General features: G+C 38.5%; 1 protein-coding gene across 2 annotated transcripts; it reads right to left on the reverse strand.

Moving 5' to 3' along the window:
• Positions 1-859: 859 nt before the first annotated feature.
• FAM98B (family with sequence similarity 98 member B) lies at positions 860-18,789 on the reverse strand. 2 transcript variants are annotated; one of them, XM_018082898.2, is made up of 8 exons: positions 18,688-18,789; positions 17,751-17,899; positions 16,825-16,959; positions 15,961-16,139; positions 8,463-8,543; positions 7,961-8,077; positions 5,443-5,610; positions 860-4,098 (listed from the first exon to the last, which is right to left on the reverse strand). In XM_018082898.2, the coding sequence occupies exons 1-8, from the start codon at positions 18,750-18,752 to the stop codon at positions 3,748-3,750; spliced, it is 1,245 nt and encodes a 414-aa protein (XP_017938387.2). In that variant the 5' UTR covers positions 18,753-18,789; the 3' UTR covers positions 860-3,747. The 2 variants fall into 2 exon arrangements, with proteins under 2 accessions (XP_017938387.2, XP_029820137.1); XM_029964277.1 differs by lacking the exon at positions 18,688-18,789 and adding an exon at positions 18,275-18,354.
• Between the last annotated feature and the right edge of the window lie 424 nt (positions 18,790-19,213).

The following is a 19,213-nucleotide window of genomic DNA, read 5'->3' on the forward strand; positions in this document are numbered from 1 at the left end:
TACCAGAGTATCTAGTCCAGATTCACCTTCTACAAGCCTTGGAACATTGCCAGAGAAAACTTAGGAAGCTAGGTATTTGCAGATAATTCTTTTGGTATTTTAGTGGTTGACACAGTATAGACACTGTTTTGGTACTCACTATTTCAAGTATTACAAAGCATCAGTCTTTATTATCACTCACTTTATTATCTCTCACTTCTGTTGAGAATGCTAATTTTGAACAGATTTCACAGCACGAAAGCCAAGTTTAAGCAAGGCTTCTGTTGTGTCTGCTAATGCTGCCTATTCCACAAGGCAGCGCTGTAGCACTCTAAAGACTTGCTACTCTTTACCTTGTAGTAAAACATCTTATCTTAAATGTGTGGGATAACAAACATTCATTCAGTTATCTTCAATCATATGAGGGATGTGAGGGAAGGGGAGAAGTGCAACTCCTATATATATGGGTAAATGCTCTACAGTCTTGCACATACAAAACAAGTTGAGGTTTTCTTCATAATTACAGAAACTAAAAAAAAACAACTTCAGAAGTAATTGGAGACTATTTCCTTAGTTTACGTAAAGACAAAAGTAATGATCATATAGACCACATAGATATAGATCATGTATTTTTTTTTTTACTAAGATAAAATTTAACTGAGATTCCTTAGTAATCCCAGACAATGTGATAGGGATATACTTGTGATATAACCTGCCTGTTAAACTTGTCCTACATAGTTATCTACAGCCTTCTCCATTTTGGTCAATATATACCTGTTATTTTTCATTACCATAAACTTGTAAATCACCAGCAGAAATTCTTCCTTACAAACACAGGAGGAACATACGATCGTGGATCCAAATCACGCTACACAGATGATGCAACTAACTTCAAATACAGTGCTTTATTCCTCAGTGTTTACAGCTGTTAACAAAAGTGTCTCTCTCAATTCCTGAAAAAAATCCCCAACCTATTTTTCAGGTCTTGAACAAGACAGTGTTCATCTAGGTATTCACTAAGTGTGACTAAACACAAAAATACTCACAAACATATATATGAAAATCTTTTACTCACAACGGAATTTTTGAAAATACTTTTTTCCAAGACAAACAAAACTTGAGGTTGAAATCAATTATTCTCATGGTGTTATTGCATCATTTGATAAACTAAAAGCATACATTCTGACAAAAGAGGACAGCAAAGGATACCTCTATGAAATGTGGTGGTGCTTACTTTAGTTTTCAACTCCTGACTTCAAATTTAAAATTATTTAAGAAAAACTGAAATTTTCTTTTTTAAGAAAAAAAATCTTAACCTATTTAAATGTCCATCTTTTACATGGTTTACACACATATAATTGAAATATGATATTGAAATAATTTAACTGTTAGAATTCAAATGGGTATGGACCTGGTTCACTCGACGATTTACTTCATTCAGAACTGTCCTGCCTACTACAAACAAGATGAACTGATGAGTGTAAAAATACCAACGCACATGCACCTTCACATTTACAACAATTCAACTAAACTGGTGCACCTTTGCATCCTAAGACTAACAAAATCTTTAAGCATAGAGAAGTAGTTTGATTTTCCTTGTGTATTTCCCTGGTGAAGCAACATGCTTGACTATTGATTACTTGTAACAAAAAGTAACATTGGGATGAGCAAACAGAATTTTCTCTTAAGGTTTTGGTAGTTAAAAACTACTATCCATTCTTTTGCTGACCAGTACTTCAAGGCCAGCAGTCTCACTTGGTATGTCATCAGTTTCTGAGCTATTCCAGAGTATTAAGCAAAAACCATGCTCAAAATCAAGAGAACCAGTACTATGTTCCCATGTGACCCATGAGGGTCTCCCCATAAAAACTGCAGAGGCTGCCAAGGGCTTTAGGCCACAAAGGAGCATAGGAAAAAAAAACCAGCAAAGGAACTATATTGCTAGCAGTTGGGTGACATTTAGCCATTATTGCAAAAGTTCACATCCAAGCTAACATGTTCAAGCCAGGAAAACTCCTGCCTCTTTTTGTCAGGCACCTGCTGTAACCCTAAAGCCTGGGTAAGGTCATATCTATCACATTAGAAGCAGCATTCTCAGGCAAACTATGATCAGAGAGGACATAACAGGCAAAAAACTTTTGAAGGTTATCTGAATTAAAATTTCAAATTAAAAAGTTGGTGATGGATAGTTAATAAAAACTGCACAGGTTTTTGAAAGAGATAATAATTTGATTTTGAACAGAGCTTTACATTCATGCATAAAGCCGGCAATGAAACAGGACATGATGCATGTGTTTATGAAGGTAAAAAAAAAAATCTTTAAAGCATACCAATGGACTCCAATAGGAAATTTGTGCAGAAAGAACTTGTAACTGTGAAACATAAACCCAAAATCAAATCCTAAAGTTCAACCTGCAGTTAAGCCTATAGCTACAGGTGCTTCAAGGCTGCCACATTATTTAATCAACAGATACCCCCAGGCTTATCAGATGCCTTTCTGAATCTCTCTGTAGTAAACTGACCCTGATAAATGTTGTCATGAGTATGTACTCAGGCATCATCCCCCTGTTCCACCTCTGTTGTCAGGAGAGGCCTCACAGCAGGGGAGGAGATCTAAAAGTCACTGGACAGCAGAAACTGTCTTCTTTAAGTGACAGCTCTAAATTTCTGTCTACATATATTTACAGCCATAATTGTGTGACAGCTAACTCCTTCTAGAGTAACACTGAACGAGGGAGAAGGCACCCATACTGTATCAAGACAGAGATTCTTTCAGATTGGCAGAGTGAGAGAGAGAAATCACTGAGGAAGGCTGACTGCTGTATGAGATGTCATTAACTGGGCAGTTTGTGACTCCCAAACACAGAGCAGACAGGGGAGGAAAAAAAAAAAAGATGGGAGAAGAAGAAATGGTATGATTTTTCTTAAGAAGCTCAGCTTATTCAAACTTTATGTCTCAAGGCTGATTCAGAATTCTTACCACATGAATTCTTACCACACATGATGGCTGCAGGTTTTCTGCCCAATCTGGTCTTAAAATACTTTCATGAAATGCCAATAAAATGGAATAAGACCCTATCAAAACTCACCATGATTCTGAGTTTACAGTACATGTTCAGACCTTCAAATAGTCTCTAATACATTATGACCATAAAAAACAATCTGATTTTATTAGTTTCTGTAAGAGTATTAATTCAGAATGTTAATTTAATGTGAAGTTCTGGAAGAATAATCCAATCTAACTGAATAATTTTGACCAAAGCCTTAAGGATTTCAACATTTGAAATTAAAATTCACTTGCATGTCCCACATGAAAACTAGATGCAGAGAAAAAGCCTGAAAACATTCTAGAGTCTTTTAAAAGTGGTTTCATCTGGTTCTTTGGCCTATTTTGTTGGGTTTTTTTACACAGCATTTTGGAGCAGGGGAGTAGATATGCAACATGCAATAACTAGAGAAGTCTGAACATTAGTATATTTTTGTTTGTTTAGAAAGGGTTTTATTCAGTTTTCTGAGGCTTATTTTAAATAAAATGACATAAAAAACACCATATAAGCAATATGAAAAACAAGGACTTTAGTCATCACATTTTAGTATAAAAGCTCTGTTAACTAAAAGGACTCAATGAGAACATCAGTTGGTCTAATGCAATGATTCATATGGTCATACTTAATTCTAACCTAAGCCCAAATCAACATACCTAATGTCTAATAGCAGTAAACACCACCACTATATTTTGCCAGTTATTCTGTTAAGATTTACAGTACTTTAGTATCTTCGGTATCCTCCTCTTCCACCATATGGATCACTATAGCCTCCCCTGCCACCATAACCTCCCCTGCCACCTTGGAAGCCACCTCCACCTTGGAAGCCACCTCCACCCTGGAAGCCACCTCCACCCTGGAAGCCACCTCCACCTCTCCCACCACCTCGGAAACCTCCACCTCCTCCTCCTCTACCCCCTCCACCCCCCCAGTTGCCCCTTCCACCACCACCACCACCTCCCCAGCCACCTCTTCCACCACCTTCTTGTCTTTTTTGCCACGGAGGCATTTCAGGAGGAGGTGGTTCAATCTCTGTTGGTCTGCCTCCACGATCCGGTACTCTCCCCATCAGAACCTATATGGAAAAATAGGTCATTTCGAGTTAAAAAATAGTATTAATAACTTGAAGAGACATTGGATTCTTCTGCTATGGACAGAAAACCACTTCCAGCTCTTTTAAGGAAATATGGCCTCTCAGTGAGATGCTTGACAGCAGAATCACTATTCCCTGTGCTTGTAACACCACAACAGAGCTTTGAAAGTGTTCTCATTTTCCACCTATAAACAACGTAACAGCTAGCTAGCTCATATTATTTTTGTGACATTTTTATGAAGAACACTACACACAGGTGAAGTATTAGTATTGCAATAAGCAATGTACATCATTCATACATAATACATATGAATACCCAAATATATATATTCATATAGAAATGATTCCTTATGATGTGGCTCTGCTGCTTAACTCTCAAAGTTCAAGTTCAAACCTAATCAGCTGGCAAAAAACCAGATTGTCAAACTAATGTGCAACTCTCAAAGGAGTGGGTATTAGCATGAAATAAGAGAGACTGTACTGGACAAAGTTACATGAAATGTTAAGTTGAAAAACAAAGAGGTATCTGAGTAGGGGTTTTTGTTGTTGTTTTCATATTTTCTAAACTGTGTGATTAATGTTTACATTCTCTGGTCAGTCCCAGGCACTCAAACTAAAGTCCTCTCAAGAAAGAAAACAACTTTCTCTGAGATCCTAAAATACTTAAGACATTTCAGTGTCTTTCGGTTCAAAACATATTAAAGGGTATCTAAATGAGGCAGAAAACTTTAGAAAAATCTGTAAATACAGGATTAATAAAGCAGGTTTAGTCATCTTTTGAATGTCATTGCTTGCAAGCTTCAGCTTTTATCACACACAAGAAAGGAGTACCATGTTGATTTATTACTGTAGCCAAACCAAATAATTTTATTTTGCAGGAAAATGACATTTCTACCAAAGTTTTTGTGATTTATAATACACTGATGAACTAAGAATGCTGGTTTGCAAACCAAACAACACAGTCCTGACAACAGGTAGCCCAGGAACTGATACCAGAAATACTGACACATACCCTTAAACTTGAGGGTGCAGTTCCACTGAACTCAGGAGGTCATTTACAAACAAACCCCCCTGCACACGCGCACACATGAACACCCCCACCACTGTTCCTTCTCATCCACACCACTGTTTCATCCTGTTGCATGACTGACTGTGTAGCAAGATAAAAAAAGAAGTTGCTGCAACATTCACTGGAATACTGCAAACCTTCTTAACTGGAAAAAATGATATGAAAATGCTAAGCAAAGGATATAGTTCCGGAATTACTTTTGATAGGTCTGTAAACTCCCATGTCCTTTTATCACATCCCAGAAACAAAAAGTATACCTTGTTGATAGCACAGACGGTATTTTCCCGTGTTGAACCACTACTTGTTCTTATGATCTTGGATAAATCTTCTCGAGCAGCAAGCAGGTGAGCTAATGTAATAGTTGACTTGGGAGATAATGCATAGCGCTTGGGCTGATAGATACGTGCAATTTCATCTGTTTTTACCTAAATGATAAAATCAAACACAACTTACTTGCTATCCATAAAACACACCAATTTACTGTAAACCATGTACTGCTCTCAGTAAATTTCAATCTGAACATGAGGTATAGCTTTTGTAAATATAGGATTACCTTACAAAATACAGTACCAGTTATTTTACCAATTCTCTTCATATTGGTGGAGCTATTAGACAAAAAGTACTGCTGATTATGTATAATTGATGCTGAAACTTAGCATCATTATAAGAGAAACTCCTCTATCCACTGGCATAAAACAGATACTTTAATGTCTTCCAACATGTCTACAGATTAAAACTTAAGAGTCCACACTGCTCTCTCAAGAGCTTTACATAACCATATTTAAGAGATCACTTCTAAATGTGATGTTAAGAGCGTAGTTTCAAAGTAAGGTAAATTTGTGGAAACTTGAAAATGTATTAATGCAGCAAAATACTTGTGCAAGCCATGAAAAAGTGAGACCGAGAAGGGCAGAAAATAAGATTTTTTCAGGCATACTTTGAAAAAAGTTTGTTTAGCGAAAAAGAAAAATAAATACACTTTCTGGGAACATCTAGAATAATCTTCAGAGCAAAAAAACCATTTGATCTTGGCTAGACCAGACAACAGGTGCTGTTCCTTTGACTTGACTGTTTTGCTAGGTAATTACTGCACCATTTATGGACTCATTTCAGTCTGCAAACTTACCCCTCTTGGGGACTGAACAAGTTAAAAAAATAAAGACTAAAAATGCCACACCATCCAAATCAGAGAAACGTATCAATACCTATTTAGAGGTGGGGAAAATGGCAAGCTAATAAATAAATTAAAAAAGACAACAATTTGCCTCTTGGCTTAAAAAAAATAAATCCAAAGTATATCAATGCCAAAACATATTCCATCCCCAAAACTGTCTTGAAGAAGTCATGAACAAATATTCCTGCAACATGAATAGGGGAAAAAAAAAAGATTAAAAATAATATGTAATTTTGAATTAATATGTAACCTTTTTATTTCTGTAACTGCACATATTTCACATCAATAGTCTTAAAAAGACAGAAAAATGAATAATGTGACTACTTTATCATCATTAAAAAGCTCTTTAAACTATTTTTCTGTTGCAAAAGTGCATTCATTGTTTTTCACATTGTTTGAATGGAACAATAGCAAGTGACTCAAATTTTAGTCTGCTTAAGTTAGTCATCAGTTAACATCACCTATATTTTAGAAGTATCCTTTACATTTGAAGATACATAATTGTCTTGGTACAGCTGTAAGGAAGTTATGCACGTAGGAACAACTCCTGGTTTCTGTGAACTAAATGCCCCCCTCTTCCTTTCTTGCAGCATAAAAGCATTCACAACCCTGTCAGAAAATACATAGTGAGCCATTCCAAAAAAGCACAGCAGCATCTAGACTCAGTCTAGACTCATCTAGACTTTAGTATGCATGTGTCAATGACAAATTGTAACACCACGAAGACTTGTAACAATCCATACTTTCAGTAAGCTTTTCAAGTTTTAAGGTTTAACCACCTTAAGCATTCTACCTTTGGAAGGAAAGCTGATCTCGCAACTCATGAGCAAAAACATCTGTCTCCAGCTTCTCACATGTATATTCATCAAATTACAAACCTGGTGTATCTTATCTCTCCATTCTTTTGGAGAGAAACAAGATCTATTTCTAGATCAGAAATATCAGACTATCATGACTATTTTTTAATATACAGTTTTAGGAAATAGTACAAATGAAATGATCACAATTAAAATGATACCAGCAGGGCAAATCCAGGGAGCGCTTTGGAATTTTTAGCGACCTGAAAGATTAAAGTAATTGTGTGATTGTCTCACACAAGCTGCTATTCAAACAACCTGTTCAACCAACCAGCTGTTCACTCAGTAGCACTGAATGCAAGATAGGCAGCAGTTACTGTAATTTCAGTGACTTTATGAGCAGTCACTTTTTGCACCCGATCTCTGTTAAGGCCCAGTGTTTGTCTTCCTTTTGTATCTGCATGAGAAATGCTGAAGTTCCCTCCTAATTTACATGATAGGAGGGGGTTAGATATAGAAAAGAAAAAAGGGAGATTCAAACTTATTAAAGTGAGAAACCCCAACAGAGGATGCTAGAATGTCTAACTGTGCAGCTATAAGCAGTCAAAGAGAATGGACTGTACCATCTGATTAAATCCTTCCCCTTCCTCAATACCTAGGATTTGAATATTACAACCCAAGATGAGAGGCTGGAAAAAAGACAACAGTAATGAAGTGTATTTACATGGTATGCATATTCTGTAGGAAGACCAGGGAACTGTAGCCGACTCCCACCCACAGGAAGCGAAGACAACTTTAATTTACCTTTGCTCTATCAGACCAGCCAAAAGATTGTACAGTCACATCGAGCCTCTTCATTAACATGCGTCGTCGACATTCGTACTCACTCCGAAGAGCATCATTGATTTTTTCCAATCTTTTCTGCAGTGTTACAATAAAAAAATTCAAACACTCAAATATATAAAGTTATAGAAGTTAATTCAAAGTTAACCCCATTCATCAAGTAAGATGTTTATTCCTAGGTGACCACTATAAACTACATTATATAGATGCTACTATATAATCCAACAGTAGTATGTATATAGAAAACATTTCGAAAGTTAATAATGGATGAATCAACACAAGGTCTGTTTTATAATGTTAATTCTGGAAGTATTTGATTATCATAGTTAATACTTAGCAATTGAATTTTAATACTTAGCAACAGAACAGTGACTACAAAATAGGCAAAGTTAAATGAAGCTGTATGCATTAATTTTGAACATCCTGTTAAATACTGAAAATAAATGGAGAAACTTTTCTTTACCACTTGGTCAGAATTCAGAGGTTTTGTTAGCAGTGATTTCCCCACATGTTTGTTTTGAACTTTTGCAAGAATGTCCTTTATCTGAAACAAAACACATGCATCTCAGAACACAAATGATATTTAGATTTATTTCAGCCCAATTCTTCACAATCACATTTTGCTACTCGTAAGATCAAACACAGCAAATCTGTTTTAGCAGACTCACAAAAGCAGGTACATATCTTCTGGCTTATGATCCATTATAAAAAGAAGATTTCCTGAAGACTTGCATAAAATTACCAACCTCTACACAAAAATATTTTATGTCATGTTGCTTCTCCTGATAATAGAACAAAGCTATACAGCAAATTTATCAAATGGATATAGAAAGTAGGACTAGTTAAATTACTCGTTTTACACAGTACCAAATGTTCTAACTACAACAACTGGAAGCTAGCAGTTCTGTTGCAAAATGCTAGACGGGGCTACAAAATCTGGTGACGGGTGCTAGTAAGAAAGGCAGTAGAGATGATATGTATGCAGTCATTCTCTCAAATTTTGCTCTAATCCTATAATTGGCTGCAGCTAACATTATGTTTAAGACTTTTGCATTCACTCCAAATCAACCTTGCTTATACTTCTTCCATTAGCTCTTGCCCTGAGCAATCCCATCCAGAATGCTCTCTCTGCCTCCCAAACACCACTGCATTCTCCTCTCTCATTACAAGAAACATCTACCTCCTCTTCTTGAGTGAACTTCCTTTGGTACAGCTCTTCTAAAACCATTACCACGAATGCCTGCAACACTTGTACGTATCTTGCCAGCCAATTGATTTTTCAGCTGGAGTAGACTGCATGCATAATACTGTTCCGGCAAGTTTCGTATACAGTCTGATGGGGAGAAGAACTACATCTTCATTTGTTTTAGTAAACAGAATCATAGAATAGAATCATAGAATCAACCGTGTTGGAAAAGACCTCTGAGATCACCAAGTCCAACCCCTGATCCAACACCACTGTGGTTACTAGACCATGGCACTAAGTGCCACATCCAGTCTCATCTTAAAAACTCCAGGGACAGTGAATCCACCACTTCCCTGGGCAGCCAATTCCAATATCTGATTACTGTCTCCGTAAAAAATTTCTTCCTAATATCCAACCTAAAGCTCCCCTGGCACAGCTTAAGACCGTGCCCTCTTGTCCTACTGCTGGTTGTCTGGGAGAAGAGACCAACCCCCACCTGGCTACAACCTCCTGGCAGGGAGTTGTAGAGAGTGATCAGGTCTCCCCTGAGACTCCTCTTCTCCAGGCTAAACAACCCCAGCTCCCTCAGCCTCTCCTTACAGGGCCTGTGCCCCAGTCCATTGCCAGCCTTGTTGCTCTTCTCTGGACCTGCTCCAGCACCTCAATGTCCTTCCTGAAGGGTCCAGAACTGGATACAGTACTTGAGGCATGGCCTCACCAGCCCTGAGTACAGGAGAAGAATCACTCCCCTGGTCCTGCTGGCCACACTGTTCCTGATCCAGGCCAGGATGCCATTGGCCTTCTTGGCCACCTGGGCACACTGCTGGCTCATGTTCAGCTTCCTGTCAATCCAAACTCCCAGGTCCCTTTGTGCCTGGCTGCTCTCCAGCCACTCTGTCCCCAGCCTGTAGCGCTGCAGGGGGTTGTTGTGGCCTAAGTGGAGGACCTGGCACTTCACCTTGTTGAACCTCATCTCATTGGAATCAGCCCATCTCTCCAGCTTGTCCAGGTCCCTCTGAAGAGCCCTCCTGCCTTCCAGCAGATCAACACTCCCTCCCATCTTGGTGTCATCTTGCAAATTTGCTAATGGTACACTCAATCCCCTCGTCCAGATCATCAGTAAAGACATTAAACAGGACTGGGCCCAACACTGATCCCTGGGGGACATCACTGGTGACCGGCTGCCAACTGGATGCAGCACCGTTCACCACCACTCTCTGGGCCCGGCCCTCCAGCCAGTTCCTAACCCAGCACAGAGTGCCCCTGTCCAAGCTGTGGGCTGCCAGCTTTTTCAGGAGTAAGCTATGGGAGAAAAATTATAATTATGGGGAATCAAGTAAAACAAGACTAAAACTAGTGTTAATTTTCTTTTATATGTCAAAAGAAGGATTAAGGTAGTGCATGATCTACAGTAAAACCTGTAGCTTGGGAGAGCCATTAGATACATCTGCAAGAATTATAAGACTTCATGTAGGCACACAGGCATTTACATTACATTTATCATAAAGGTATGGTTCAAAGCTCAGTTTTGAGCTCCATATACTACAGAAATATCATCCCCAGTGATTGCTAAACTAAGGTGTACATATTTTGTTATTTTACATCACCTCTGGGCAGCACTAACAAGTTAAAAACACAATACCTCAGGAAAAAATATTGTGCAGTGTGCAAATTATGGCAAAACAGTATTTTGACTCCAGCAGAAAAGATGGCTTAGTAGTATCTGAAAAGCAGTCATCTAATTATTGTAATATTCCCTGCTGTTATATTCCATTCGTATAAAAACCCACATTAAAATAAGAGGTAAAGTTCAGTTCCATTTACTCTACTGATGCCCAATACTCCTCTTTCTCTGATAATTTTTGCTTCTCTACAACCTTTATTTTCTTTACAAAAAGCACTCCAGGGTTGTCTGTCCATCTCCTAAATGTAGCCAACTTTTTTTTGATTTTGCTGAAGCACGTACATGGTGCCTCTCATATTCCACTCCAAAATTCAAATGCACCTAAGTGCAAACCTTTTTTGAATTTATACAAATGTCTGAAGAATCAAAATCTAAAGTTAATAATCAACAATAAAACAAGATCAGTATGACAGCAAGAGATGAAGAAATCAGTAATGAGTATAGAAGAAGGAATGAACAGCAGACGAATTAAAAATTCTACTGGGTAAGAAGTGTCTATCCATGTACGATTAAGGTCAGAAATATAACCTCAGAAGTTCTAATGAGCTGAAAAGAAGACAGTCTTATCAACATGAGACTGGTTGCTGGAACAAAAAACCAACACAACAAAACAAAAACAAATCCTCAATGTAATTTGCAGCTAGAATGTAAAAAAAGATCTAAAGACCAGTGATGCTGAATATTATCTAAAGATTAGAATTACTGCAAGTCACTGAGCTCCACATACAAAAGCCATACATTGTGCCATCACAGATCTATCAGCACTGCATACTCCTGATTCCTATAGATTGAAAAATTAAAGGAAGTTTAGAAAGAACAATTAAGGAAGATAATAAATGAAAATCGGAAGTAAAAGAAACAAGACCAGCTAAATAAAACAATCCTTTATTGACTGAGAACTACCCCCAAATTTCTGCAATCTCTTCTTTTCAAGTTAAAGAGAATACCTATGTAATTTTTCTCCAGTACTGGTTTACTAATCAAGGAGCAGCTAAGGAAGAATCTTTTCACTGGTGAACTTGTCCATGTTTGTGACACACTGTAAAGTCATACCCAGATTACTGAACCTCCACTTTACTCCTCACTCCCACCAGCAGGCTCATGGGGAAATCCTATTACTATAACAGTGAAATAAGCTGAGCTGCCTTACAGCTGCAGAATACATTGTCCAGCCTTGACTGGTGACAGAGCTATGAGCACAAGGACTTTGACATACACTTGTCTGCCAGAGGACAAGAATACAATAAATATGAGAATCTACGCTATAAACCACATTCCCAAACATGACAGTTGCCCTAGATTAAGAAGGATAAGCGTGAGTTTAAAAAAACCCACCACAATACCAAAAGCAGCACCCAGATAAAAGAGCAGTGAAAAAATACTCAAAGAAATGCAAAACAAATTGTCACAGCCAAATCATCCTCAAGTTTTCACACATTCAGCTGTAAAAAAGCAAACCAAATAATTAAAACTAGATGGAGATGAGTATACTTGACTATTCGACATACTGTGTAATCAATGACCTTGGTAACACTAAATATTTATGAAATTGCTTTGGAAGTTCACACACTCTCTAAAAATTGAATGAAAACAAATCAGCTGTTGGATCTGTTTGAGACAAAAATACCAACTTCAAAATCTGCTATATAAAAATACAGTTATTCTACTGTTATCAAAAAAAGCATATCTTTATGTATTGAACATGACATTTTTCACTTGTTTGTAATTTTGTATTCCTTTAAAAGCATTTAGCTCACATTTAATTATCATGTTCAATATATTTATTAATTATCATTATCCACTGTCAAAACACAGTAATTTTTGTTTAACACCTTTTGCACAGATAATCATGTATACATGCACCTCCAGGGTTTCTAAGATTTTGAAAAATCCTGACCTGGGGAGAGGTATAATTTTATTAGTTTAAGTTAAACTATTAACATTTTAAGGAAAGAATATTGTCCTAATTAGTCATAAGGTGTACTGCACAATTGCAGGAAGATCACCTAAAATCACAAAATAATTTTAACCATCCTCTGCCTCTCTTCCATATACCTGCAGATAACTGCAGTATTTATCTAACTTTAAATACATTTTTGTTTGACCTTTATATCTGATGAACAGGACAACTCTTTTGTTTTGTTCCCTGAAACTACGTAATAAACTACGTAAATACTCCACTGTACAGGCATCATTACATCTGTAAAATTACTACACACCAACAGTTAAAAGCAACATATTAATTTAAATATTAACAAATTCTAGGAAATGTACCCAAGTATTTTAAAAAGCATTCTTCTCATACTTCACTTAAATGTTATTTTAGCTTAGTTTTGATTTAGTTTCTTTGGTAATATTTTATAGGTTTTTTTCATTCTCTACTGATATGTAAAAAAATAGGGAACTACTTTTCACATATCAGAAAGCAAATTACTTGGGCAAAAAAATTTTAGAAGTCTTTTGAATAGCATAACTTAAGACATTTTTCAGCTAAACAGTATTCCAATGTAACTTTGTAATTAGGTGTAAAATTCACACTATCTTGACTGGAAAAAAGCCAGATGTGAGCATGAGTTAAAAAGCACAACATTGGCATAAACTTTTCTGAATCTTTAATCAGATTCAGAATCTTTAGAATTTATGGGGCTTTTGGCACTAAATTTCAGAATGACTCCTAGAGTTGCCCTTTACAAACACACTTTAAAAGGGAACAGCACCTTAAAAAACTAAAAAATTGCTATTAGTTTTTCATTTCTATACAATAAAATAAAATATGTTTAGTGGTAGAAGGCTGTAATACTGTCAATTTCTCTCTCACATTTTCCTATGTATGTTGATAACCACTATCCCAGTTAATGACAGGAGATGCAGAAGATATTAGCTATGACTGTATATTCAAAGTTTGAGCTACTACGAAACTCAGTTTGAATGAAGAAAGCAATTCTCATTTTATACTAGTCTTTTAAATAGACTAAAAATTATTTAAAACAATCAATGTTCCAACATTCCATACCAAAACACAATGTGTGATCTGTCCCTTTGGTAGATTGCTGCTGCACAGCCAAACTACGCTCAGAACTACTCCCACAGCTACTGAGAATGCTGAAGATGCTAGACAGAGACAAAGAGCAGACATGTTGAAATGCTACAGATACAATAAATACATACACTAGATCACTATGTAAGTTTCTATTATGAGTGATATAATACTAAAAATCAACAGTGCAACTTTATGCAGAATCTAATTAAATCAAAAGGCACAAAATATTTGCAAAAATATTTTGCAATCATTTCATGTGAATTTTTGTGAGAATATTAAAAAAGGTAACAAAGGTGCTCAAAAAATGTTTACAAAGCCAATGAACTTTAATTGGTGGTATTACCCTTCTAATGCAGCTATACCTATAAATGTAGGTCTCTAACTCTATAATGTATCAAAATAACTCTGAACCTGTCCTATATTAAAATAATGGGTGAAGGACAAGTGAACAGATAGTAGAAATTCTACAAAATCTAAGAGGTAGGAAAAAATCCTTTGTTTATAAGGGATGAAACATGCAGAGAAAAATTTACACTATTAATTTAGAGGCACAGAAGATGAACAAACTACTTTTGCTGCATTTCTAGACTCTGAAGTGAGAACAAGTGGTATAACCACTACGGAACTGACAGACCTTAAAACTACTGGAAAATAGCCCAGACAGTACTATTTAAAAAAATAAAATAAAAAAAGATAACATGCTTTAAAGATTCTGTTCACTTCAGTACTTCTGAAACCATAACAGTTTACACACTGTGACAGCAACACTACACACACAATTGAAGCCTGTGGTCTTATCTGATAGGAAATCTCAGACTTTGCAAAAGGTGGCAGATACCAGGTGTCTAATAATTCAAATAAAATCTTCTAGAATCACTACCCGTGTATGAATGAACTGGTGCACCAGGTCTGGTCTTGCTGTCCCACAACTGCAGAACTAGAGTCCTATCCCCATAATGGGATGAAAGTAAATCTGTACCTGACAAGTGAAGCAAGGAAGGCCACTGGCCATGGCTGCAGCATACAACACAGGAATGTAAACACAGGTAACACCCACAGAGGGAGATCAGCAGTAGCAGGCCAGTTTAAATCAATTAGTTATTAGCTGTAACTCAGACATTTTAATTCTCAGATAACAGTGCTAGAATTGTTTCTTCATCCTTTCAAAAACACATAACAGAAAGACTAAAGATTTCCTTAGAACTAAATAGATCAAGCAAAGTTAATAGTGCAGGAATAGGCATTTTCATTGTCACCTTAATTTTTATAAGTAAAAGGTTTTGTCTTGTCAGGCTAAAGACATAAAGATGTAACAAAACCAACCCCTCTTAAGGGGGGGTTGGTCACCTACTCTCTAAAGAGAGAAATAATACTAGAGAGAAATAAAAGCAAAACTTTCAGCTGTCTGACACAAAAGATAAATGCCACCTCAAGAGCCTATTTACATTCTGCAGTAAGGAAATCAGACTAAAGATCAAGACAGTGAAATGAATTAGAACCTGGAGGGACACTACACAAAGAACTATCCTGTCGAATAAGGTTTAAGGTGGCTGACTTTTAATATGGCTGACTACTGGCAATTCAGGCATTTTCATCCTCTTCTGCAACTAAAGCAATGGCACTAACAAATCAATACTTGCAATTAAGAAATTGACAAACTAAAAAGAACTAATTTAAATTTTGGATATTACATTTAAATACATGCCAGAAATAACTAGAGGTACACAAATGCACAATCAGTTATTACCCAAAATCTTCTGCTTGCTGCAGCACATTTGAATGGGTAAGAGGAAATCTGACACCTTAAACTTGCATGGCAAAGTATGTCTCATTAAGTAGATGGCAACCTCAGGGAAATGCTGAAATACTTCACCTCATAACTAAAACAGTTTAACTTAAAACACTAAGCTGGATTTCAGAATTAAAATTCCCTCACATTTGTCAGGTAGGGCTTTTACAGACAAGACTGCTGGACCCTTAACTCTAGGATGAATGCTTACAGAGATAATGCTTATAGTTTAGCAATAGAGAGAACACATAAAAGCCCATACCTTTTGTTCCACATTGGTTAACAAGGGAGGAATACCAGAAGACGAGGAGTTTGGCAGACCCAGTGCATCGCAAATAGCTTGCACTTCCTGAATAATTTCACTGTGCTTTTCCAAATGAGAGCCTTTGATTTTCTTGCTGTGCAGTATCTTTAACGCCTGAAGTTCTGTACTTAGAAATACTAAAGAGAAAAGTGTTATAATGGCAGATTTAGAGACATAAATAATTCTGCATCCACATTCACATATACACCTACAATATACACTTAAAAGACAACCATGATAGATGGAAGACTCTCAGTTCTCTTCTGGACAGGTTAGTATCAGTTTCCTATTCTTTACCTAAACTCCTCTCACCTGACTTCCTACATTCAGTCCACAAATTGCATTTAACTGCTCAACTCACTTCCACCACCAGTTCCTTGGCTAGTTTTGTATTATCACACTGGTTCCTGCTGCCACTCCTTTGTCCAGCTTAAACTTTGACTTTGCTTCTCTCAGTCCTGCTTTCACTGCTTTCAAATCACACAGCACTTCTGTTCAAGCTGTGCAGAAACCTCTCAGAAAAGCAGGAAGCAAGGTCTCAGTTTAGGTGAACTGGAACTGGATCAAGAGAAGGATCAGGAGGCCTCAGTAGGTTGAACCATAGTTTGAAAACAAATTTTAGTTTCAGCTAAACCAGTTTTCTAACACTTTTCTATTTTCCACTTCTGCACAAGTGAGCTGATGTGTGCTTAGCTGAGCTGCAATGATTGTACACATCAATTTAAAGACACATATAGAACTCTTCAATGTAAATCATACAGTAACGATAAGGCATGCACGTAAAATACTGTATTATAGATGGGAAAAATGGTAACTACTTACACAGGAGTTTAAGACAATCTTCTTTCCCTCTTAATCTGTCCTTGATGTCTCCAGATATAAGTGATGAATATGGACAAGCCATTTCTCTCAGAAAGCCACTCATCTCAAGCTGGAAGCTCTCTATATCTTTCATACCTATGGAAATAAATGCAAAGTTTATGTCTTTTTACAAAAACATCAAACTGCAATCTAATTTTAACTTATACACTTAAATTGCAGATTTCAACAGCCCAGACAAAGATTAACCACAAACCACACTAGTAACATTTTCTTTTTTTCTTGAAAACGTCCTATGAGCAGACAAGCCTTAAGACAGTGTATTGTACTCATGCTTTGAATGAGGTGAATTCATGTCTCTGAAGACACAAATGCAAACGAACATCCCAAGGAAGTGAACTGTTTATGTCACAAAATAGTGGTCAATGCAGTTAATTTTCTGATGAAGAAACTACAGGAGTCATGAGCCCATTATTTTCAGTTAGTTTTACTACTTTTTTGGTGAAAACATAAGTAATATGAAATGTCATCCAAATTCCAGCACTCAAGAGAAATTATCAGGTAACACTACTGAGCATCTCACATATCTACACACAGTGCTGAATGGAACATTGCATTGGATCAACAAGATGAAAATACCAGGCACTGCAATTTAAGCCATAAAAATATGATTACATGGGTGAATTTCTTTTTATATTTATGTAGACCAAAACCCATCCAAAATAACCTTCTTTTTTTTCTTTTGAAACTATCTTCACAACACAAGACCTTAATCTAAGAGGTACATACACAGAAATATCAGCCTCAGCTTGGCTATCTTTCAATTATTTGTAAACTTCAACACTGTAACTTCATTGTTAGCTGAACAATATGGGTCTAAATCCACTGGACAAATACAAAATTGCTTTACTAAATTTGCATTCATATACCATCTCCTGAAGTGATGCTTTCTTCCATATTGCAAAGTGATTTTATTTGGGAACCTAACCAAACACAAAGCTCAAAAAATTCTGGTGAAGACAATCCATTTTCTGCTGCTTTGTTCAGTGCTTCCTCCTCCAACAGGGCACCCGTGTACCTGCACAGACAGATAAACATTAGCAATAAGAAGCAAGTTTAACATAAAATCTACAGGCTTTTAAATTATTTTACTATAAGCTAGTTAGTAACTACACTTGAAGGAATTAATCCTTGGAAGTTACTTTTGTCAAAGAATAATATAGACTTTTTTTTAAACACACCAAAAAATTATTGGTCATTTAGAAACAAAATAGTTTATCACAAAATAGGAGGCAGGCATTCTCACATGATACATGAAAACGGACTTTCAACTCTCAGTACATCCTTAATAGAGAACTTAAGTATTAATTCAAATGTTTAGTTAAATTTCCTTCTAATATTAGCAATTCACAGCCCTAGCAAAAAGACAACTGAAAATTAAACTAAATTTTACACCGTTTCTGCTCCGTAGCATCCGAAGCACATCCCGGAAGGTCAGCAGGCACCAAAGAGCGAGGTGCTGCCCGACCAGACCGCGCGGCCGCCGCTGTGTGACCGGCCCCCGTGTGCGCCCCCGCACCCACGGCGCGGCCGCGCCCCTCTGCCCTCCCCCGTCACACCCAGGGCGAGCCCCCCGCACCCGTGACCGCGCTGCCGGCGAGGCCCGAGGCCCAGCCCCACCGGGCCCACCGGGCACCACCGCAAAGCGGGGCCGTCCCTCCGCCGACCCCTCGCTCCCCTCCTCTCGCCTCCGCCCCCGCCCCCGGCCCGGCCTCCGGCCGCCCCCGCGCGGCCGGCGTTGCCCCCTCCGCGCGGCCGGGTTTTCCCCGGCCCCCCGCAAGGAAGCTGCCGCTGTTCCCCGGTTACCCCAGGGCCTCCAGCGCGTCCAAGATGTCGCTCTCCATCGCCGGGCCCGGCGGCAGCTCCCTCATGCCGGCGCCGCGCGGTGCGCGCCCCAAACCGGCCCTCCGCAACCCGCGCCCGCCAGCGCGTTCCGCTTGCCGCAGCGCGGGGCCCGGGCGGGGGAGGCCCCGGGCTGGCCCCCGCCCCTCTGCGGGGCCGCCCCGCCGCAGCTGCTGCGGAGCGCCGAGGGCCGCCCGCACGTGGCTGGGGACGAACCTTTCGTGGAGGCCAGGCTGGCTCTGCCTTTCCTCCCGCACTGGGGCCCTCACCCTTCCCCCGGCGGGGCTCGTCTCTGGGCCCTGCGGCTGTGCCGCGGACGTGGCCCAAACCCTGCCCGGTGCATCGGCTCACCCGACACCTACCCGCTCCATTGGGCACCAGGCCCCTGAGAAATGCAGGACCAGGGGAGACCACTGCCACCGTTTGGGCCTCCGGACGTGGCTCATGCCAGGGCAGCCAGCTCTGCAGCCCTTAGAACTGCCCCAGGCCA

The sequence above is a fragment of the Manacus vitellinus genome, unplaced genomic scaffold, assembly GCF_001715985.3.
Source record: "Manacus vitellinus isolate BGI_N305 unplaced genomic scaffold, ASM171598v3 scaffold_6_pilon, whole genome shotgun sequence".
NCBI lineage: Eukaryota > Metazoa > Chordata > Aves > Passeriformes > Pipridae > Manacus > Manacus vitellinus.